General features: G+C 50.9%; 1 protein-coding gene across 5 annotated transcripts in view; it reads left to right on the top strand.

Annotated features, from left to right (window-relative positions):
* The window catches only part of ANO10 (anoctamin 10), a 283,194-nt gene that overhangs the window by 230,686 nt on the left and 35,394 nt on the right, over nucleotides 1-17,114 (top strand). For 2 of the 5 annotated variants that reach the window (XM_019418543.2, XM_019418540.2), the window contains exon 13: nucleotides 1,563-1,941. The exons of the other annotated variants lie outside the window; for them this stretch is intronic. In XM_019418543.2, coding sequence (XP_019274088.2) covers nucleotides 1,563-1,853 — 291 coding nt within the window. In that variant the 3' untranslated portion in view covers nucleotides 1,854-1,941. Of the gene's footprint in view, nucleotides 1-1,562; nucleotides 1,942-17,114 lie in introns of those variants that run through there. 5 annotated transcript variants of the gene reach the window in all.

Below are 17,114 nucleotides of genomic sequence, written 5' to 3'. Positions count from 1 at the left end.
ACAAACAGGATTTGACATTAAATAGAATACAGTTCACTTTGTGAAGACACAGTGGGTTGGCACATAGTAGGTTCTAAAATGAGTTTAACTTCGCTTTAAAATCCCTCTGAAATTAGAAATTACCCTGAAAGGGTTTTAATTGGCAATGTAAATAACTTAATATATTGATTGTTAGGTACATGACATGGATATTTGAAATAACTTGTCTTTTGATGCATTGCATTGACTGTATGTTCTCACCTCCCCTCTGGAATCAGAGAATGAGTCTGGATTATTCTGCTCTCGTAGTTCCCCAGGAAAACCGTGAACTAAGATTCAGTGGTGGATTTTGAATATCTCATGCATTTAACCAGATGTCTTCGGTGACGCCATTTACAAATGAGAGAAAAGGATGTGAACAGGTGAAGACAGTGGTGGGAGAACAAAGAACAGAATAGCAGACCTGGTGAAGGGTCATTGGATGATGAAATTCAGTTCTAAAGTACGTCACCTCCTCGTTCCTCTTTCCTTCCAAAAATCGGTTTAGTGTTGTGTTTTCCTCTCCTAAACATGTGGTTGGAAGGAAATGAATTTTTTTCTCATAAATTTTTGGGTTTTTATTTTGTTTATTGGTGGCTGTCCTTTCAGATAGAGTATACAAAGCAGTTACTGTCTGCCAGGTAACTATGTTACCAGGGCTGTAACTTTAAATTCTTGACCTCCCCGCTCCCCCCCCCCCCCCGCCCCCAAACCAAGCTGGAGGAAAAAAAATCTATTTGTTATTTGGAAAGTAAATGGATCTCAAGATTCTCTCCGGTTCTTCATTCAAGTTGCTTAAAGCAGTGTTCGTGTGGGTAGATTTGCAGGCTCTTTTGTTTGAATTGTCTTGAAAAAAAAAAATGAGAGGCGTATTTTTAATTTTCGAGTCTGGTTTTAGTCACAGGCACGAGAGAAAAGGAACTGCCAAATGTCTGGGAAACACAGCACCAACGCCTCTCCTTTCCCATGTGATAAATATTGTTTTGATTAGAAGCAGAATAAAACCAGGTTGCTTTTTTTGACTTCTTGGACTAATGAGTTCGCTTTTTCTTTTTTTTTTTTTTTTAATGTAAGTTGTAGAAAACCATTTCCAAAGACATCGGTCTGGGTTATTTAAACTTTATTCAGGATAGCTGTGCACAAATCATTTCTGTGAAAAATGACGTATGATTAAATAGTTACCACCCAGAAACTCGCTAAGGAATTGTCATGTCTATGTGTGTGCCAAAACATTGGCCCTAAATGAAGCATTTTGGTTCTCTGAAGGGTATCAAATATGCCAGGAGCACAATGGGTGGTTTCATGCCCTGGGTGTTAAATGGCTTTTGGAGTCAGGTATACATGTCTTGGGAATCCCAGCTTCACTGCTGAGTAACCCTGGGCACGTTACCAAACATCTATGGGCCTCAGTTTCTTCCTCTGTGAAATGGGCGTAATGACAGGAATAACCACACGGGGTAAGTAAGCAGTCGGGTCCAGGCCGGCAACCGAGTCTGAGTCTATTGCTTGTCCACCGTTTTCCACCATAGAGCAGATGGGTATAGATAACAGAATTCTCTGCTGAGTGCAATGTAGAACTTGACCACCGGGAGACAAAAGACTCCTTTTTAATGCTCCGCCCTTGGAAATGGATGGGTTTCATACGCCACCCTTGGGAGACCTTGCAAAAGAGAAGGAACTGCCTGCTTTGGACATTTACCTACTTTCTGGCCGTGAGCTGCCTCAGATCCCACCCCACCCCCCACCACCCCCACCGCCCCACCCTGCCCAAGCTCTGTGGTTCCTTCAAAACGGTTACTCTCCAGCTGTATTTTAACCCAAAAAGGTCATTTTGAAATGCGAGTCAACCAAAACTCATTGGACTTCAAGTGAATTTCTGGAAATGAAAACTGGGGCCACCTCCCCGGGCAGTGGGCTGCGTTCAGAAATTACAGTGGGGCTCCGCTGGGTACTTGCTCTTTCAGTGGCGACATTCACGCGTAGTGGGCTTGAAATAAATGAGAGCTTCGAGTTTCTAGTAGGAATAGCGGTACGAGATCAACATGGTCAGAGCTGCAGGGTAGGATTCTGTGGAATCTGTGTGCGTAGGTCAGTCACCGTTTTCTTTTCTCCCCTCCCCCCCAACTCCTCATCTCTGTCTCTTCTTCTTTTTCCTGATTTTCAAGAAAGGAAAAGGCCTACGTGCCCAGAGTGGCCCTTCTTTGCATTTTATGTCATCCATACGCCGCCCTCCTTTTAACCTTCATTCTTCATGTTTGGGTTACTATTTGCGTGCACGCTCACTCTCTCTCTCTCTCTCTCCGCTTCATTTCCTTTTAGCAAACTATCCTGCTTTCTCTCCTGTGGATCGTTGCAGATGCTCATTCATGCACCCCTGGTCTCAACCCCTCCCCCAGGATGGCCACAGACTCGTGGCCCGTGCTCTTGGCCAGCGTTCCTGCTTGGGAAGCTGTGTGTCAAGGATAAGGGTGACAGCCCTGGTGAAGACTGCCCTCTCTTAGTGGGGGGCTTGGGGTTGAGGGGCTCATCTCCTCTCCGAGTGGCCCGTGCTGGCCAGGCGTTGGTGGGGGAGCCCCTCCAGTGCGCTGACCCCCGTGGGGCCTGGGAGATATGCGGGCTGCTTTCCTGGTAAGAGCAGAGGTTGGAATGGACCTCATTCAGATCCCGCCGTCGGAGATGCAGCCCGACGCCAACTGAACTCGCTGTCCCCTGAAGAAAACGGCCCACCCCTTCGATGGTCATAATTAACTCGCCTCTGAACGCGGCCATACCAGACGGCAAACGAGCGGCTGTCTCACCTGGAACCAAGAAGTGCATGCATCCCAGGGAGGAGAACACTCTCTGTCCCTCCTCTCCAGAAGCCTCTCTCCGGGCTTGGGCTGAGGAAAGTACAAAGTAGGGTGGGAGAGACAGGAAATAAAAGGCTGAACAGTTGAGAGCTCTAACAGAAGCTGCCTCCTGCCAGATCCTGAGTGCAGCTTCGTTTATGGCCCTGCCACAGTAGAGCTTTTGCTTGAGATCATAGTGCACATAATTTTTGTTGTTGCAACAAGGCAGGGAATAAAGACAATTGTTTGCCATTTGTGTGGTCCCTCTCACTTGGTCAAAAAGAGTGCTCTGTGACAGAGGCCCTAAGGTCTAGACAGCACTGGTTTTGAGATAAGCCGCTGACTCAGTAATGCTGGAGTGCCCTCTGCAATGGGGACAGTAACCACAGGAAGTAGGGTGATGCTCCCAAGAGCCCGTCCAGCGCCTGGGCGTCGGCTGTGTTCTCAGCCATCGCCGGTGTCCTGCCTGGGACGGTGGAGACCGCCAGGCGTCTCGACAGTCACCTCTGCTTGCCTCCCTTTTCCATATTCTCTTAAAACAACTGCGTCAGCATTTCCGATCTGCCCCCAGTGGGAAGCTGTGTGTCACCCACCCCCCCCCCCCAGGCCCCCTCAGATCCCCGTTCAGACCGCGCGCACTCGGCCAGGGGGTGGCTGAGTGGTAATGAGCTGTCGTCGTCGTGGGGGTGCCGAGCGGGTTTGATTTTCATTCACATTTGGCTATAGGACCCGGCTGTCTTTCATCCCTAATTTCAGGAATGCTTGTGACAGTCCAGATACCCCTGTTTTGTAGAATTGTCTGTTAAAATACATACGTACATCTTTCCTCTCTGGAACTCGGGCCTGTCCTGCCGACACACAGGGTGTGCCAATCAATCAGGTTAACTGTAGAGAGAAGAAAAAACTTAGGTTCTCGTGAGTTGATTATGTCTTAACACGGTGGCAGTCTCAGGAAGAAATGGTTGGTTAGCACGTGGCTAATCCCCTTGAAGTTGATTTTTCTGGGAAACAATAACGCCAGACACAGTTGTCCCTGAGCTGCAAAATACAGACTCAGGCATCTTCAAATGGTCCTCCATTAGGCTTGAAACCATCTGCCTGTTTGCAGCGAAAATACAAATTTTCCACTGTTCTGAGCACTGTGACGGTGGCATCCCTCCAGAGAAAGCACAAACGGGGCCCTGCAGAAGCACTGTCGCCAGCCGGCTCTGCAAGGCACTTCGAGTTCATTTCCACTGATCTGACGAGGGAACAGAGAACCACAGAAAAATACAATGTCTTTTCAAAATTAAGCTCCCCTTCTCTAATATCCTCCCGGGCTTCCAGAGGATTAAATCGCACTCAATCCGCCTTCATCGAGTTTCCATTTGCATTTAGACTCTCACAGCTGTGAGACCATCGTCAGAATCAGTGTGATCTGCTTTTGAGGGAGGACAGTTGAAATGGGAGGGCGAGTCTCCCTGACAGGAATGTCCCCGGGCTGAAGGTGGTATTACGCGTGGCCCCAGAGCGGGCGTCGCCTCTCTGCACTTTGCGGTGAAGTCAGATTAGCATCTCCGCCACGATGTCCAGGGTTCCAGACCCGCCCCCCTACAGGGTCGCTCGTTCACGTGGACTAGACGATCTAAACACCTGTCGCCTTAGGCGATAGACATAATCGTTGGAATAATAATTTGGCCTCAGTGCACACACGCAAAAATGGACACATACCAGCTGAAGGACCTCGTCCTGCTGACGTTATGGGACTTTCCATACGGTAACCCAGTGAGAGAGGCGTCAGCTTCTGTGTGCCGTGTTAACAGGATGGCGTCCTACGTCGGAGAGCCATCGGAGAGAAGTTTCTCTTCAGACCACGAGGAGTCATAGTCTCTACCTGGAAGTGTTCACAGAAAACCTCTCTTTTCCGAATACAGCACTGTTGTATTCAAAGTATGTGCAGTGGGCGAGCGTGAATTTTCCGAGTGTTCGGTTAGATGAGGTAAGTGGGACGGAATGGGTTTGGGGACATTACCTTCTTGCCGTTACATAAATGGCACCCTGCTTGAGCAGGCACATCAGGGTTTTCATATGGGTCCAAGAGCACATCAGAGTAGTTTAGCATGCTGCAGGCTTGGGATGTCTTTTCTCTTCTCTTCTCTTCTCTTTCTTTCTTTTTTCTTTCCTTCTTTCTTTCTTTTTAAGAAAATATGAATAGAGAAAGGCTCACAATATTGTCATCATGAAAGGTTCCATTACAATCCAGGTAACAGGATGCAAATACCCTTGCCCTGCAGAATCAGACATGAGCACAGCAAGAAGAGTTGAATATTTTGTAAAATTATTTCTTTAAATGACAGTAATAGGACATATGTAAAATTACTTAGAGAAAAAGTCTTTTTGCAGTAACTTCGTAGTAAAATACAGTTAAGAACAACTTGTGTACTGTTCTCACTCCCTCTGTTTTACCTTTCGCTCAGCTTTGGTTGGATGGGGAGGAAAAAGCTAGATAATCTCATGTAATGTAATACATCTTATTGTGCATCGTCAAAGCAATTAGCATGGCAGAAACAACCCCAGCTTCTCCTTGAGCACAAATGAAGGACTCAAATCGCTCTCTTCCTCCTCCTGCTTTCCTTTTTAAAGATGGGTCTTCAGGAATAACATGCTGAAAAAAGAGAACGATATTCAAATGTAATATAAAAACTCCCCTTAAAACACTTGAGAGACATTCAGCCTTTATAAGTTTGGTTTTTTTTTAATCTGGTATTTTGTTAACATTAACCTCAAGTGTGATATACAAATTAGATGGGTTAGTTGGTTTTTATCTTACTTACTCACAATTCAGTAATGTAATACGCACATGCTTTTGAACGTTTTTTGTTGTTGTTATGGTTCTTTTGTTGTATATTCAAATTACCTGGTACAATTCACTCCGGTTCCCTGCCGTAATTAGCCATCCGTAACGCAAACCGGATTTTACATCTGGGAAAGAAGATTCTGAAAGATACAGATGCGTGGCTATAGGGGAAGTAAGAGCATGCACTTCCTCTTCTCCCCCCACGGCCGTGGCTCCTCAGACTCTGCGTTTCCACTCCTGTTCTGTGGGTGTCGGCTATTTGGGCAGCGGTGGTGGTGACGTGTGGTTCAGAGCAGCTTCACCAGGGATGTTGAAGAGTTCATAGTGAAGGCAACTCAAAGCAAGAAGAGATTAGTGGACGGCTACTGCAACTAGTCAGAAAATATCTAGGTCCGCAAAGTTCTTCCACTGATCTTGAACCTAGACTCCTCAGCCAGAATGTGGAGGGGAAAAGCCATGAGGAGGGCGACCCAGTCCTGGGCTCGGGACAGGGTGCCCACTGCAGATCGCGGGTTTCGCTCATTCATCCAGCAGACGTCTCGTGTACCTTGTGTGCGTCTTAAGTAGGGCAGTAAGTAAGACATAGGGCGGTATGGAAGGAGCAGATCTGGAAGTGCTGTATATTTGGTGACTTTGCAAGTGCTGATTATAATTCTTCAGTTGCCAGACTCTTAAATTATACCTTTGAATTCCTCAAAGGAGCAAGCACTAAGTTGAAAATCAAACCCATTTTCAAAATCACAGCATATCCTGCTGGTTTCCCTTATGTCTCTATTTTCATTTGGTACTTTAAAAAGTACAGAGATTGTCATTCTACAGAGTATACGAACGTAGCTTAAGCCTCTGAGATGTAACTAATAGATGAACTATGTTAATAAATCAGCTTTTAGATGAACTAAGATTCTTCTTCTCCATCATCTGAGAGATCTGTGTGACCAAGAACCGCTCATTAAGGTAACAAGCTGTGTTTTTAGGTTTCCATTGCTAGGGTTAGGAATTGAGGTCCCTAACGTGGGGACTTGTTTAGGGAAACTTCCTCGTTAGTCAGGGATATGCTGAGGAATCTGTTAGGGTCTTGCACCGTCTCTGTTCGGGGACTCTCCTGCAGCTCCCCTGTCCCTCCCACTTGCCCTTTCACTACCACAGCTTTCTCTCCCCAATACAAGCGGAACTCTAGGGGTGCCTGGGTGGCTCTGTCGGTTAAGCGTCTGACTTCGGCTCAGGTCATGATCTCACTCACGGTCCGTGAGTTCGAGCCCCGCGTCGGGTTCTGTGCTGACAGCTCGGAGCCTGGAGCCTGCTTCAGATTCTGTGTCTCCCTCCCCCCCAGTCTCTCCCCCTGCTCACGCTCTGTGGCTGTCTCTCAAAAATAAATAAACATTTGGGGCGCCTGGGTGGTTCAGTCGGTTGGGCGTCCGACTTCAGCTCAGGTCCCTGAGTTTGAGCCCGACGCTGTGCTGACCGCTTGGAGCCTGGAGCCCCCTTTGGATTCTGTGTCTCCCTCTCTCTGCCCACCCCTCCCCTCCCCCCCCCCCCCCCGTGGCTGTGTCTGCAGCCTCGTCTCCCGGCCAGCTCCCGGCCAGCCCTCCTCCTCTGCAGCCACACAGAAGCGCACCAGGTTCCCAGGGCACCGCTCGTGCTTTTGCCTCTGCACTTTCTCGTCTCTCTCCTCTCCTGGCTCCTTCCCTCCGCCCACTTGTCTCCCCTGGAAACATTCTCCTCCTCTTTTCAGACTTCTGGGTCTCCACCGCAGCACGGTCATCCTTCGTGCTGCACGTGATCGTGGTTTACCTACCTGCGTCCTGGAATAGCCAGGAGGGAGCCTGCCTGTTTTCTTAGTACCTAGCTGCTGCTGGTGTACATGAAACAGCGAGCTTGCGCCCCTTGACGGGCGACCCCATACTTGCACGTGTGTTCCCAAAGAGGGTCGTGGCCGCGCCATGGTGCGAGGCAGCAGCATTAACCTTCTGGAGGACCCTTCGAGACAGGCCCTGCCCCTGGGAGTCTGAGAAGTGCCGGGAGGAAAACAGGAGGTCTGGGCTTGGAACACCTGCGGTCATTCGGGCCCTCTCCTTCGGGTCAAGGGACCTTACCCGGTGCTCTAGAATTTACGAGTCCGAGGCCTGGATTCCATCCAGTCTGTGCTCCAGCGCGGAGAAGCCAGGCAAGCTTGGGCAAGTCTCGTAACCTCTGCCTCGGTGTCGTCATTGCTACGCTTGAGGTGTCGGAGCAGGCGATGGCCTCTGGGATTGCTGCAGGGCAGCTCTCCCTGCGGAGACTCGGGGTGCACGCTGTGGGGGGGGGGGCATCCCCCGGGCGGCTCCCGTAGCGTTCAGACGACAGTCCTGTGATCAGTGGCACCATCCTTTAAAATGCCTGCCTCCCCACAGATGGGGAGAGAATTTGGGATGTGGTAAGTGGCATGTAGTGTTCACTTCATCTGCTTTGTGCTGTAGAGCTGACTAGCTTTAACCTTCTCAAAGGATACAGCACAGCTCTGAGAGCCACGAGGGAGACGAAGAAGGCGTTTGCTTGGGGGAGAGACTTCAGCACACCCGGCTTTAGAGTGCGTTCTGCCTGTCTTGACTGTCGTAAACTGGGAGCCGCGTGACTCATCCCGTGAGACCCTCGGTACCATAAGTAACCCGTGCCCCCTGGGCCACGATGCGCGTGCCAGAGACAGCTGCCCACGTGCCGATAACTTACCAGCGTTACGATGTGACTCTTGTTTCAGCTTCGCAACGAACAGGGGGTGGTGGGTCCTTTCTTGCCTCTGAGATTTCAGCAATAGCTCACAGTGTTCAAAGCTCTGCCTGTGAAAATGTGGTCACAATCAGTTTTAACTAAATACGCCCCCCCCCCCCCCGCCCCGGCAAAGTTCTGAAAATGAGTTGAATATGGTGAGCGACAGCATTTGCAAATATCTCTTTGGATGTCTCCATCGTGTTTCTGAGCAGCGAGGGCTCAGACACGGCGGAGGCGGCCAGGCCGGCCCCAGGGGAGCAGGAACCCTGGGCCCCCCTCGGCCAGGCACAGGTGCTCTCTGGAGGCCCCTCCAGGAGGTTCCAGAAGATGGCGCTGAGTGGTCGCCATGGCGGATGGGATCCCCTCTGCTCCCCTGAGAGCCGCGTCTCCGTAAGGGTGAACGTGTTGCTGGTTCCCATGTCCTCACAGTGAGGATCTGGAGTCAGCCTGTCCTTCTGCTCTGACCCTGCTCTGGGGCAGAGGGCGATTCTTTGACTTTGCCCTTTTGCACAGCTTTCAAGAGAGGCTAAAATAAGTATTCCAGCTTCGCTATGGTGACGCCCAGAGGAAATTAGAGCAAAAGCGTTTTTCTCTTCAGGCCCAAAGAAGTAGGTAATCCCTTTGACAAAGCAGCTGATGATAGTCGAACACTATCAGATGAATTTGTCAGTAATTAGCTAATGAGGAGTATACATTCTAGCTTGAAATTCTAGGTCTTTGGAAAAAACCTACAGATCAAAAAGCGTTAAGGAGAAAGTTGTCAGTTTCTCATAAATAAACGGAAAGCTTTGGATCTTCATAAAGTTACAACACAGAGGGCTCACAGAAGTCACTGGGTCGGAGTGACCGACCGTTCCTGGGCCACACCCTGGGTGGAAGTGGCCATTCTTACACCCCGCTTGGCCTCCTCGCTGTGAACGGTTCTAGGGGTCCACAAGTACAACACCCTGTTGACCCCGGGGTTCTTTTCAGGTAGGATTGCTTGGAATTAAAGTCTAGAATTCACCAAAGGATAGAGCCATCAAAATCCTGAAAAACCAGGATCGGTGTGTCAGAAAAGCCAAGCAACCCGCAGGAATTTGGATCTGCTCGAGACTGAAAGGATAGGCTCGATCAGCGGGCAGACGAAAATTGTAGCACAGACTTAAAACGTGTTTGAAATCTTCACTTATTTAAAACCGTAAAATTTTGGAGATCATCTCTGCTTAACTGCTTCCTGTGCTCAGTGCACCGAGAATGTAGCGTAAGTGATTTCTGCCTTGGGCACCGTGTTGGTTTTCTGTGGCTTCGTAGCAAACAACCGCACACTTAGTGGCCCGGAACGACGCATTTAGTAACTCACGGTCTCTGTGAGCACAGCTTAACCGGTGGTGTCATCAGAGTTCAACTGGAGAAGGCTCTTCAGGCTCTGCAGTTGTGAGCCAGATGCGTCTCCTGTGCTAGTGACTGTCAGCTCCCCATCCTCTTGCCGGCTGTGTGCTGGGGCCACTCTTGAGTCCCGGAGGCCACCCACAGTTCCTGTTCGTGTTCCTCTCCGTAGACCTCTGCGGGACGGCAGCCTCCTTCTCCAGTCTCTGACTTCAAGGACAGCCCGCGCCCCTTTTGAAAGGGCTCTCGACTTATTACGGCCAGCGTACTCGGGAGAATCTCTCTCTTGGTTAACTTGAAGTCAGCTTATTCGTTACATCTGCAAAATCTCTTCGCCTTCGTCACATAATGCGGCCCATCACAGGAGTGACACCCCATCACCTTTGTCACATTCTGTTGATTAGAGGCAGGTTCCAGCTCCCACTCATACCCCAGGGAAGGTATCCACGTCCAAAGCATGGATACCAGCAGATGGGAATCGCAGGGGGTGAAACTGAGGGCGCCCACCACAGGCACCCAGTGAATGGCTATTACACCGAAAGGACGAAATGGGAGAAATCCGTCCCCCGGAGCAGGTTATAAGCCAGTGGTTTGGGAGGCAGAACACATGTGCGAAGAGGGAGAGGGCGGCGGTCAGCAGTTAAGTTTATAGGTGAGCTGAGTAAGCCTATGTCACAACGCGTGGCTAAGCTAAAATGTCACCGTGCGACTTCCCTTTGCTTGGAACGAGATCAGGGTGTGTGCAGTACTGGGAAAATACGTCTTCACATCTTCTGGGGAGCAGGGCCCTCCCACCCATCAGCACCCCACTCCAGCCCCGTTCGGTGAGGGGCCACATCTGCTCTCCCTCTCCCACATACCTCGAGCAGCCCAGTCCTCTCGGGCTGCCCTCGGCACCCGGCTGCTGCACCCACACAGGCCGGCCTGGCCCCAAGCTCCCCAGGTGCCCAGACGACCTTTCTCTGCTCCCCCGGGCAGAACCACCCCCCTCAGTAAGGCTCCTCTCACTGGGTATTAGACTGAGCACCAGGTGAGGAGGAAGACTAACCTTCGTGGGCTTTCAACTGACATCGGCTAGAAGCTGAGCGTCTTTGTGGTTTTCTCCAAAATTCAGAATATCGTGTGGCACCCCTAAGAGTTCCCAGCAGTGCTCGGGGGTGCCTCCGGGCACAGTTTGAGAACCGTGGCTCTCCCCTGTGCGGGATCCCACCCGCACCGAGTACTCGCTGTTTGCGAGGTCCCGTGTCCAGGGCAGGGACAGCAAGGGGAGGAGGAAACATGCCGACGGCGGGCTGGAAGCCTGAGCAAGATGGAGAGCTTTGCAGGCCTGCCCGGGGGTGGGGGTGGGGGGGGGGGGTGGGGACAGGGGAGGCCCTTCTAACCCTGGGTTTGTGCCCAACGTGGCAGTTTGGCCCCAGACAAAACGTGTGTCAGCAGTGCTGTGATGTTTCCTGATAAAACTGCCTTCTGATTTGTCTGGAGCAGAGCTCACGTCCTCACTAGACTGCGGATGGGGTACTGGGGTCTTGTGTCACTGGCTGATTTGCTTCCCATTTGAGGTATCAGTTGTCCAGTTAGCCTCAGCGAGGACCCCCGCGTGTGTTTTTAGACCAGCTCGAAGAGAAGATGCGTGACTGTGTGTCCGTCCTCAACACCCCTCCTTGGGCTGGCGGACAGTCCCCCGTGGAGCTGGTGGGGCACCGGGCAGCTGTGGGATCGAGGGCGCAGGTGGAGGGTGAGTCCTTGCTACAGGAGCATAGGAGTCAGAACCCCAGCACGCCAGGAGCCCGTTTACCCTGGAGCCTGTGCATGAAGTTTTTTGTGTTTTTTTAAAAAATTTTTAATGTTAATTTATTTTTGAGAGAGAGGGAGACAGAGTGCCAGTGGGGGAGGGACAGAGAGAGAGGGAGACACAGAATCGGAAGCCGGCTCCAGGCCCTGAGCTGTCAGCACAGAGCCCGACGCGGGGCTCGAACTCACGGACCGTGAGATCATGACCTGAGCCGAAGTCGGATGCCCAACCGACTGAGCCACCCAGGCGCCGCTCGCGTGAAGTTTTAACACACGGAAAGCAGTCCTATGCATCATGTAGGTGTAACACATTGGGGGAGGAGAGCCACATGGGAGTGGGGAGTGCCAGCCCCAGGGGAGTAGTCCTCTGCGTGGGGGGGGAGGGTAGAAGATGAAGGGCTTCCAAGGCGGAATCCGTTGTGTTGGCCGTGTCCCTGTCTTCAAGAAGCTTGGGGGGGTGGGGAGGGGAGGGAGGGCGGGGGCGGTTCTGTCATTCTTCCCAACTGCATGTGTTTGTGAGATATTTTATGATTTTGAATAGGAAATCTTCCTAGGAATAGGAGTACTTCCTATGAGGAATAGGAAATAGGAATACTTCCTAGATTGATGAGAACTAAATTTTTGGTTTGTGTCCATTTGCTTTAAGGAAAACCAGTAAATAAGCAGATGTGCCGGGGAGGGCGGGGGTGGGGGGGCGCCCGTTGTTTCCCAAGTTTTGCAGCCACCGACTGAGCTGAGGGAAAAGCCTACTGGGGGATATTCCAGGCTCCGTGTGCCCAAACCAGCTGTGCGCACAGCCTCTGCTGTCCCCTGGGGCGCGGGGACCCCGTCTCAGAGTCCGTGCCCCAGCCTGGCTCTTTCTCCAGAGTCAGCACCAGCCAAACCTGCAGCTGAAAATGTGGCGGCTTCTGGCCCTTCAGAGAACGACAGGGGAAGGTGGGGAAATCCAGGGGTATGTTTGCGTTTGTATCTTTTATGCTAGTCCTGAACATTTTTTACATTTGCAGAAGGAACTCCATTCTGCAGTTAGAGCAAAAAGAAGCCACCGGTCATTTCCATCCATTAATTTTTCCAACCTGAAGATAGTCTGGGGTTTTTCTGTAACACTCCACTTTGCCTGAAACAAACTGAACCGTGAAGCTACTGGTCTGTGAAATGATTGAACAAATTAAAAATGTGTGTAAACAGCCAGATCAGAATTAACGAGAGAGTCTAACAGCGTTAAGCAGAGGCCCCGTAACAAAAGGAACAAGTCTTTAAGTCTGTTTGTGCCACACTCTGTGTTTGCTTTTTTCCTCCTTTCCCCCCTTTTTAAGATGGAACGTCATCACCCAGAGTGATATCGTAACAAGATGTGAAATTTTGAAGTTTTTTTATTTTGTTCTTTAAGCTGAAACTGTGTTCTCCTTTAGGTCAGGAGTAGATTGTGCAATGGACAGTGCTGCTCCTTTGTAAATGCTTTGGAGCCTGTCTTAGGCTAATTACTCCGGAAGCTGAAACGAGTGGTCTGTGGGGCCAAGGTTGTTGATACTTTTAGGGCCAAAAAACGAAAAAACCTCCCAACATAGTTTTTAAAACCTAGCTCTCCTAATTACTAACTAGATAGTAGAAATACATACATACATACTTTTCCTCAAAAAAAACCCAAAAAGAGGCAGACTCCAGTCCATGGTGAAAGATGATTAAGGAAAACAGAAAAAGGTCTTGTCATGACAGACTGTGGCCCGATTCTTGGCCAAGTACGTGCTACTGACCCTGTGGTTTCTAGCATCCCTGCGCTTTGCCTGGCCGTGCCGGCCACCGCTGCCACCCCCTACACAGAGCCACAGTCTTCTGTGGCCAGGAGAGCTTTTTGAAGACGTGAGGAATGAGACCACAGCCAGCCAGCCAGCTCTCTGTATGTGGTATCCCTGGCGATCTCTCCACCTCCGCTTTCTGTATCTGGGGAGGACCGGTGAACGTTCGATGGGGAAGTGAGTCCACACACCCCTAAGGTTTATTACGGTCTAATCAGACTTCCCATTTACTTCTGCCTCGTCCGGAAACCATATTTACACAAAAGGAAAAACACAAGAAAATCATAAATCCGAAAGGTTGGCATACGCACACACAGAGCCTCCGCTGGCCATCCAGAGGGAGGACAGTGTGAAGGCGGATGAGACACGGGGAGAGGAGGCCCCTGGAAAGTGCCCCTTCTTGTCACCCAGTCTTAGGTGGAGTAGATCACCAAAGATCACCTAGTCCTTCTTTCTGTGAAGATCCTACCTCAGAGCATCAGATATTTGAAGAAAACCAATAGTATGAGAAAGACACCAGGATGTGCTGATTTTTGACAAAGACACAGATGTGGTGCGGTAGAGAAAGGATAGTCTTTTCAACAAATGGTGTGGAAGCAGTTGGGTATCCATATGCCAGAAAAACAGAAGTGAACCTGGACCCACGCTTCATACCAAAATGGCTCATAGACCTAAACAGAAAACCTAAAAGTATAAATCTTCTAGAAGAAAGGATGGGATAAAATCTTTGTGCCTTGCATTAGGCAAAGATTTCTTAGATACAGCGCCTTAAGCACAATCCATAAAAGAACAAATCAATAAATGGCACGTCATCAAAATTGAAAGCATGCGTTTCAGAATCTGCCATTTCTATAAGGAGAAAGCTAAGAGAGAAGCAGGAGAATCTGCCAGAAGACTGTCGGGGGGGCCTCTCAGACAGTCTTTTACTCTCCGAGGGGTGGAAACGTGCTTCATCAGACAGGTCGGCCTTCCAGCGTCCTCCCCACAGCTGCTGCCCCTTTCCCTACCGGACGGGAGCAGAGGCGGGGCGGCGAACGAGTCCAGCAAAACCGTAGTGTGCCGAAATCCAAAACCTGTTTTCAAATCACGGAATCTACTCCTGAAGCCTGTTTACACTCTATGATAGTTAACTAGTTAAATAGTTACGCTGCTTACACTATACGTTAGCTAACGTGACAATAAATTATTGAAAATCAATAAATAATGAGAACCGTTCTCAAGAAAAGCCACAGAGGAGCTCACCGTTGACCCATGAACGACATGGGGGTTAGAGGCACTGACCTTTCCCCCCCCACGCAGTTGAAATTTGCATGTAACTTTTGACCCCCAAGACACTTAACTACTCAGAGCCTGCTGTTTGGAAGCCTTACCAATAACATACATAGTCGATTAATACATATTTTGTATATTAATAGGTGTTATATACTGTATTCTTATAATGAAGGCGGCTAGAGAAAAGAAAGCATTATTAAGAAGACCATAAGGAAAAGACATCTGCTGTACTCTATGTTTTGGGAAAAAAAATCCGTGGGTAAGTGGGCCAGCGTGCTTCAAACCTGCGTTGTTCAAGGGTCAACGGCACCTTCCTCGGCATTTTCCTCTGGAAAATACGGAATTTGAGGGAATCGGGGAGAACGGTGGCTTGGAGCCACGCAGCCCTGTGTTTGTATCCTGAGACCTGGGCTCGTTGGCTGTGGGCGTGGGGCCTCACTTGGCGCAGATCGGTTACCGCGAGTGCGACGTGGGAAGTTCCGTGAGGACCAGGGACAGGGCGGCCAGGTGCCCCTCAGGCAGGCGTCGCCCCTCTCCCAGGGGTGCGGCGTGATGGTCGGGCCTCCTGCCGGCTTCGCCCGCACGAGCACGGTTCCTCCGGGTGTAAAAACTGCATGCGAGCGTAAGGGTTACTGTTGTTTTAATTGTTTCCTATAAAAGCTAGCTGATCTTTCTGCTAGAAGAAGTCTAGGCTCTAACATTTTAGAGGGGACTAAACAGTCCTGTGCGGGATGGAAAAAGTCCAGGAAGGGAGCCAGGCGAACAAGTCAAGAGGGGAGGCTGCAAGGATTTGACACACGGGAAAAAGAACAGGTGAGGAGTTTACGCCGGGAGGTTTTCCCACGGAGGGGAGTCCGGGCTTTTCAAGGAGGAGCTGCATGCCGGGCCTCAGGACAAGAGGACAGACTGGCAGCTCGGAGGAAGCCTGCTGCGGACCACACGCGGCCACGGGGCCCGCAGGGGGGACCGGAGGACGCAAACGTGAGGCCCGCGCTGCCGGGCAAGGGTGCTGGCACTTTGGCCCGTATGTGGAAGCTGATCCGCCCACACGCGTCCGCGCTGCCCGTCCCCCTAAACTTCCCCCACGTCTCCTGAGAATGAGGTGTGAGTGTTCACACCTCTTCCCTCCCCGGCAGTGTCCCTCCTCTGCCGGCTCTGTCCCTAGGCTTGCGTATGGCGTAGTGTCGCGGGGACCGGAGGCAGACGGCGAGCCCGACTGCCTTCCGAGGAAAGGACAGACGAGGGGGCAAGAGCTCTGGGACTGGAGGAGGGGGCAGGGGGCAGCGCCCGGGAGGGCTTTTCCGAGGAGACTGCGGAGGCAGGAGCCACGCCCGAGGTTCCCGGGAGCTCGGCTCCCGGGCCGCTTCCCCCCACCCCGATGCCGGAGAGTCTGAGGAGAGGGAGACCAGGTGTTGGTTCACGCTGGAGGCCAGGACTTGTGACTGAAAGGAAAGGCAGACAGATGGCTGCATGGAATGGAATGGCCGCCTCATTGGGGTTTCTAGACGAGGCCCAAAACGTCAGAGTAGAACAAGCAGCACCTCAAAATTCACGAGAAGAATGGACTCGTTGGAAAATCGGCCCGTGTGACCAAGAGAACTTGGTAATTTAGGGGAGAGAAACATGCCCAGACAGGGCCTTCAGTCTACGTAGACTCCTAAGCCGCAGATATGACGTGTTTAGTTGAGAAGACGCTCAGTAACTTACGGGAGAATGTAAGTATCGATGAGACATGGGGACTTTCATAGCCTGGGATCTGTCGGAGTTGTTTCCATATAAAGACTCAAAGTTATTAAATGCACGCGAGGTGTGATGTCACAAACGTCGCGGTGTGGGCCAGTCCCGGGGTTGAAGGGACAGCCCAGTGATGGCACTGAGGAGCGAGGCAGGTTTGGGCTCTCTCTCCACGCAGCGCGGTCAGGATCTTGGCTTTCGTCGTGGTCGCCAAGTGGATGCCGCGGCTCCGGGCAAACTGTCGTCACAGACTCCTGTTCAGAGGCAGGGGTGGGGAAAGGCGGCTTCTCCTCGGAGTCTCTTTCTATTCAGAAGGAAAATCTCGCCCAGAAGTCCCTCAGGAGACTCACCCTCCGGCCCCACTGGGCAGAAGTTAGTCACCCGTCCATGCTCTAACTGTCGGGGAAACCGAGAAAGCACCTGGCGTTGCCGACATCCGGAGGGAAAGATGGGCTCCTGGCACAGGGAAGGAAGGCGCCAGGTAGCAGTCGGAGGGAGCGTACCGCGTTATGACAGGTTCACACTGGCAATCAGCTGTGAGAACGGAGGATGCGTGAAATGGAACCAGCAGTAAAGGCGGCGGAAAGGCCACCGAAGGTGCTAGCGGAAGGCATTCAAAAGGGTCACGACAGGCTTCGGTGATGAAGGCCAGAAAGGAGAGGTGAAAACGGCATCGGGACAAACTGAAAGGCTTGTATTTTATTTAAAAAAAAAAAAAAAAAAAAG

The sequence above is a fragment of the Panthera pardus genome, unplaced genomic scaffold (assembly GCF_024362965.1).
Source record: "Panthera pardus isolate Hobbes unplaced genomic scaffold, ASM2436296v1 HiC_scaffold_16, whole genome shotgun sequence".
Classification (NCBI taxonomy): domain Eukaryota; kingdom Metazoa; phylum Chordata; class Mammalia; order Carnivora; family Felidae; genus Panthera; species Panthera pardus.
Note: the sequence above shows the minus strand (reverse complement) of the source record. Positions and strands in the feature narration are given on the sequence as shown.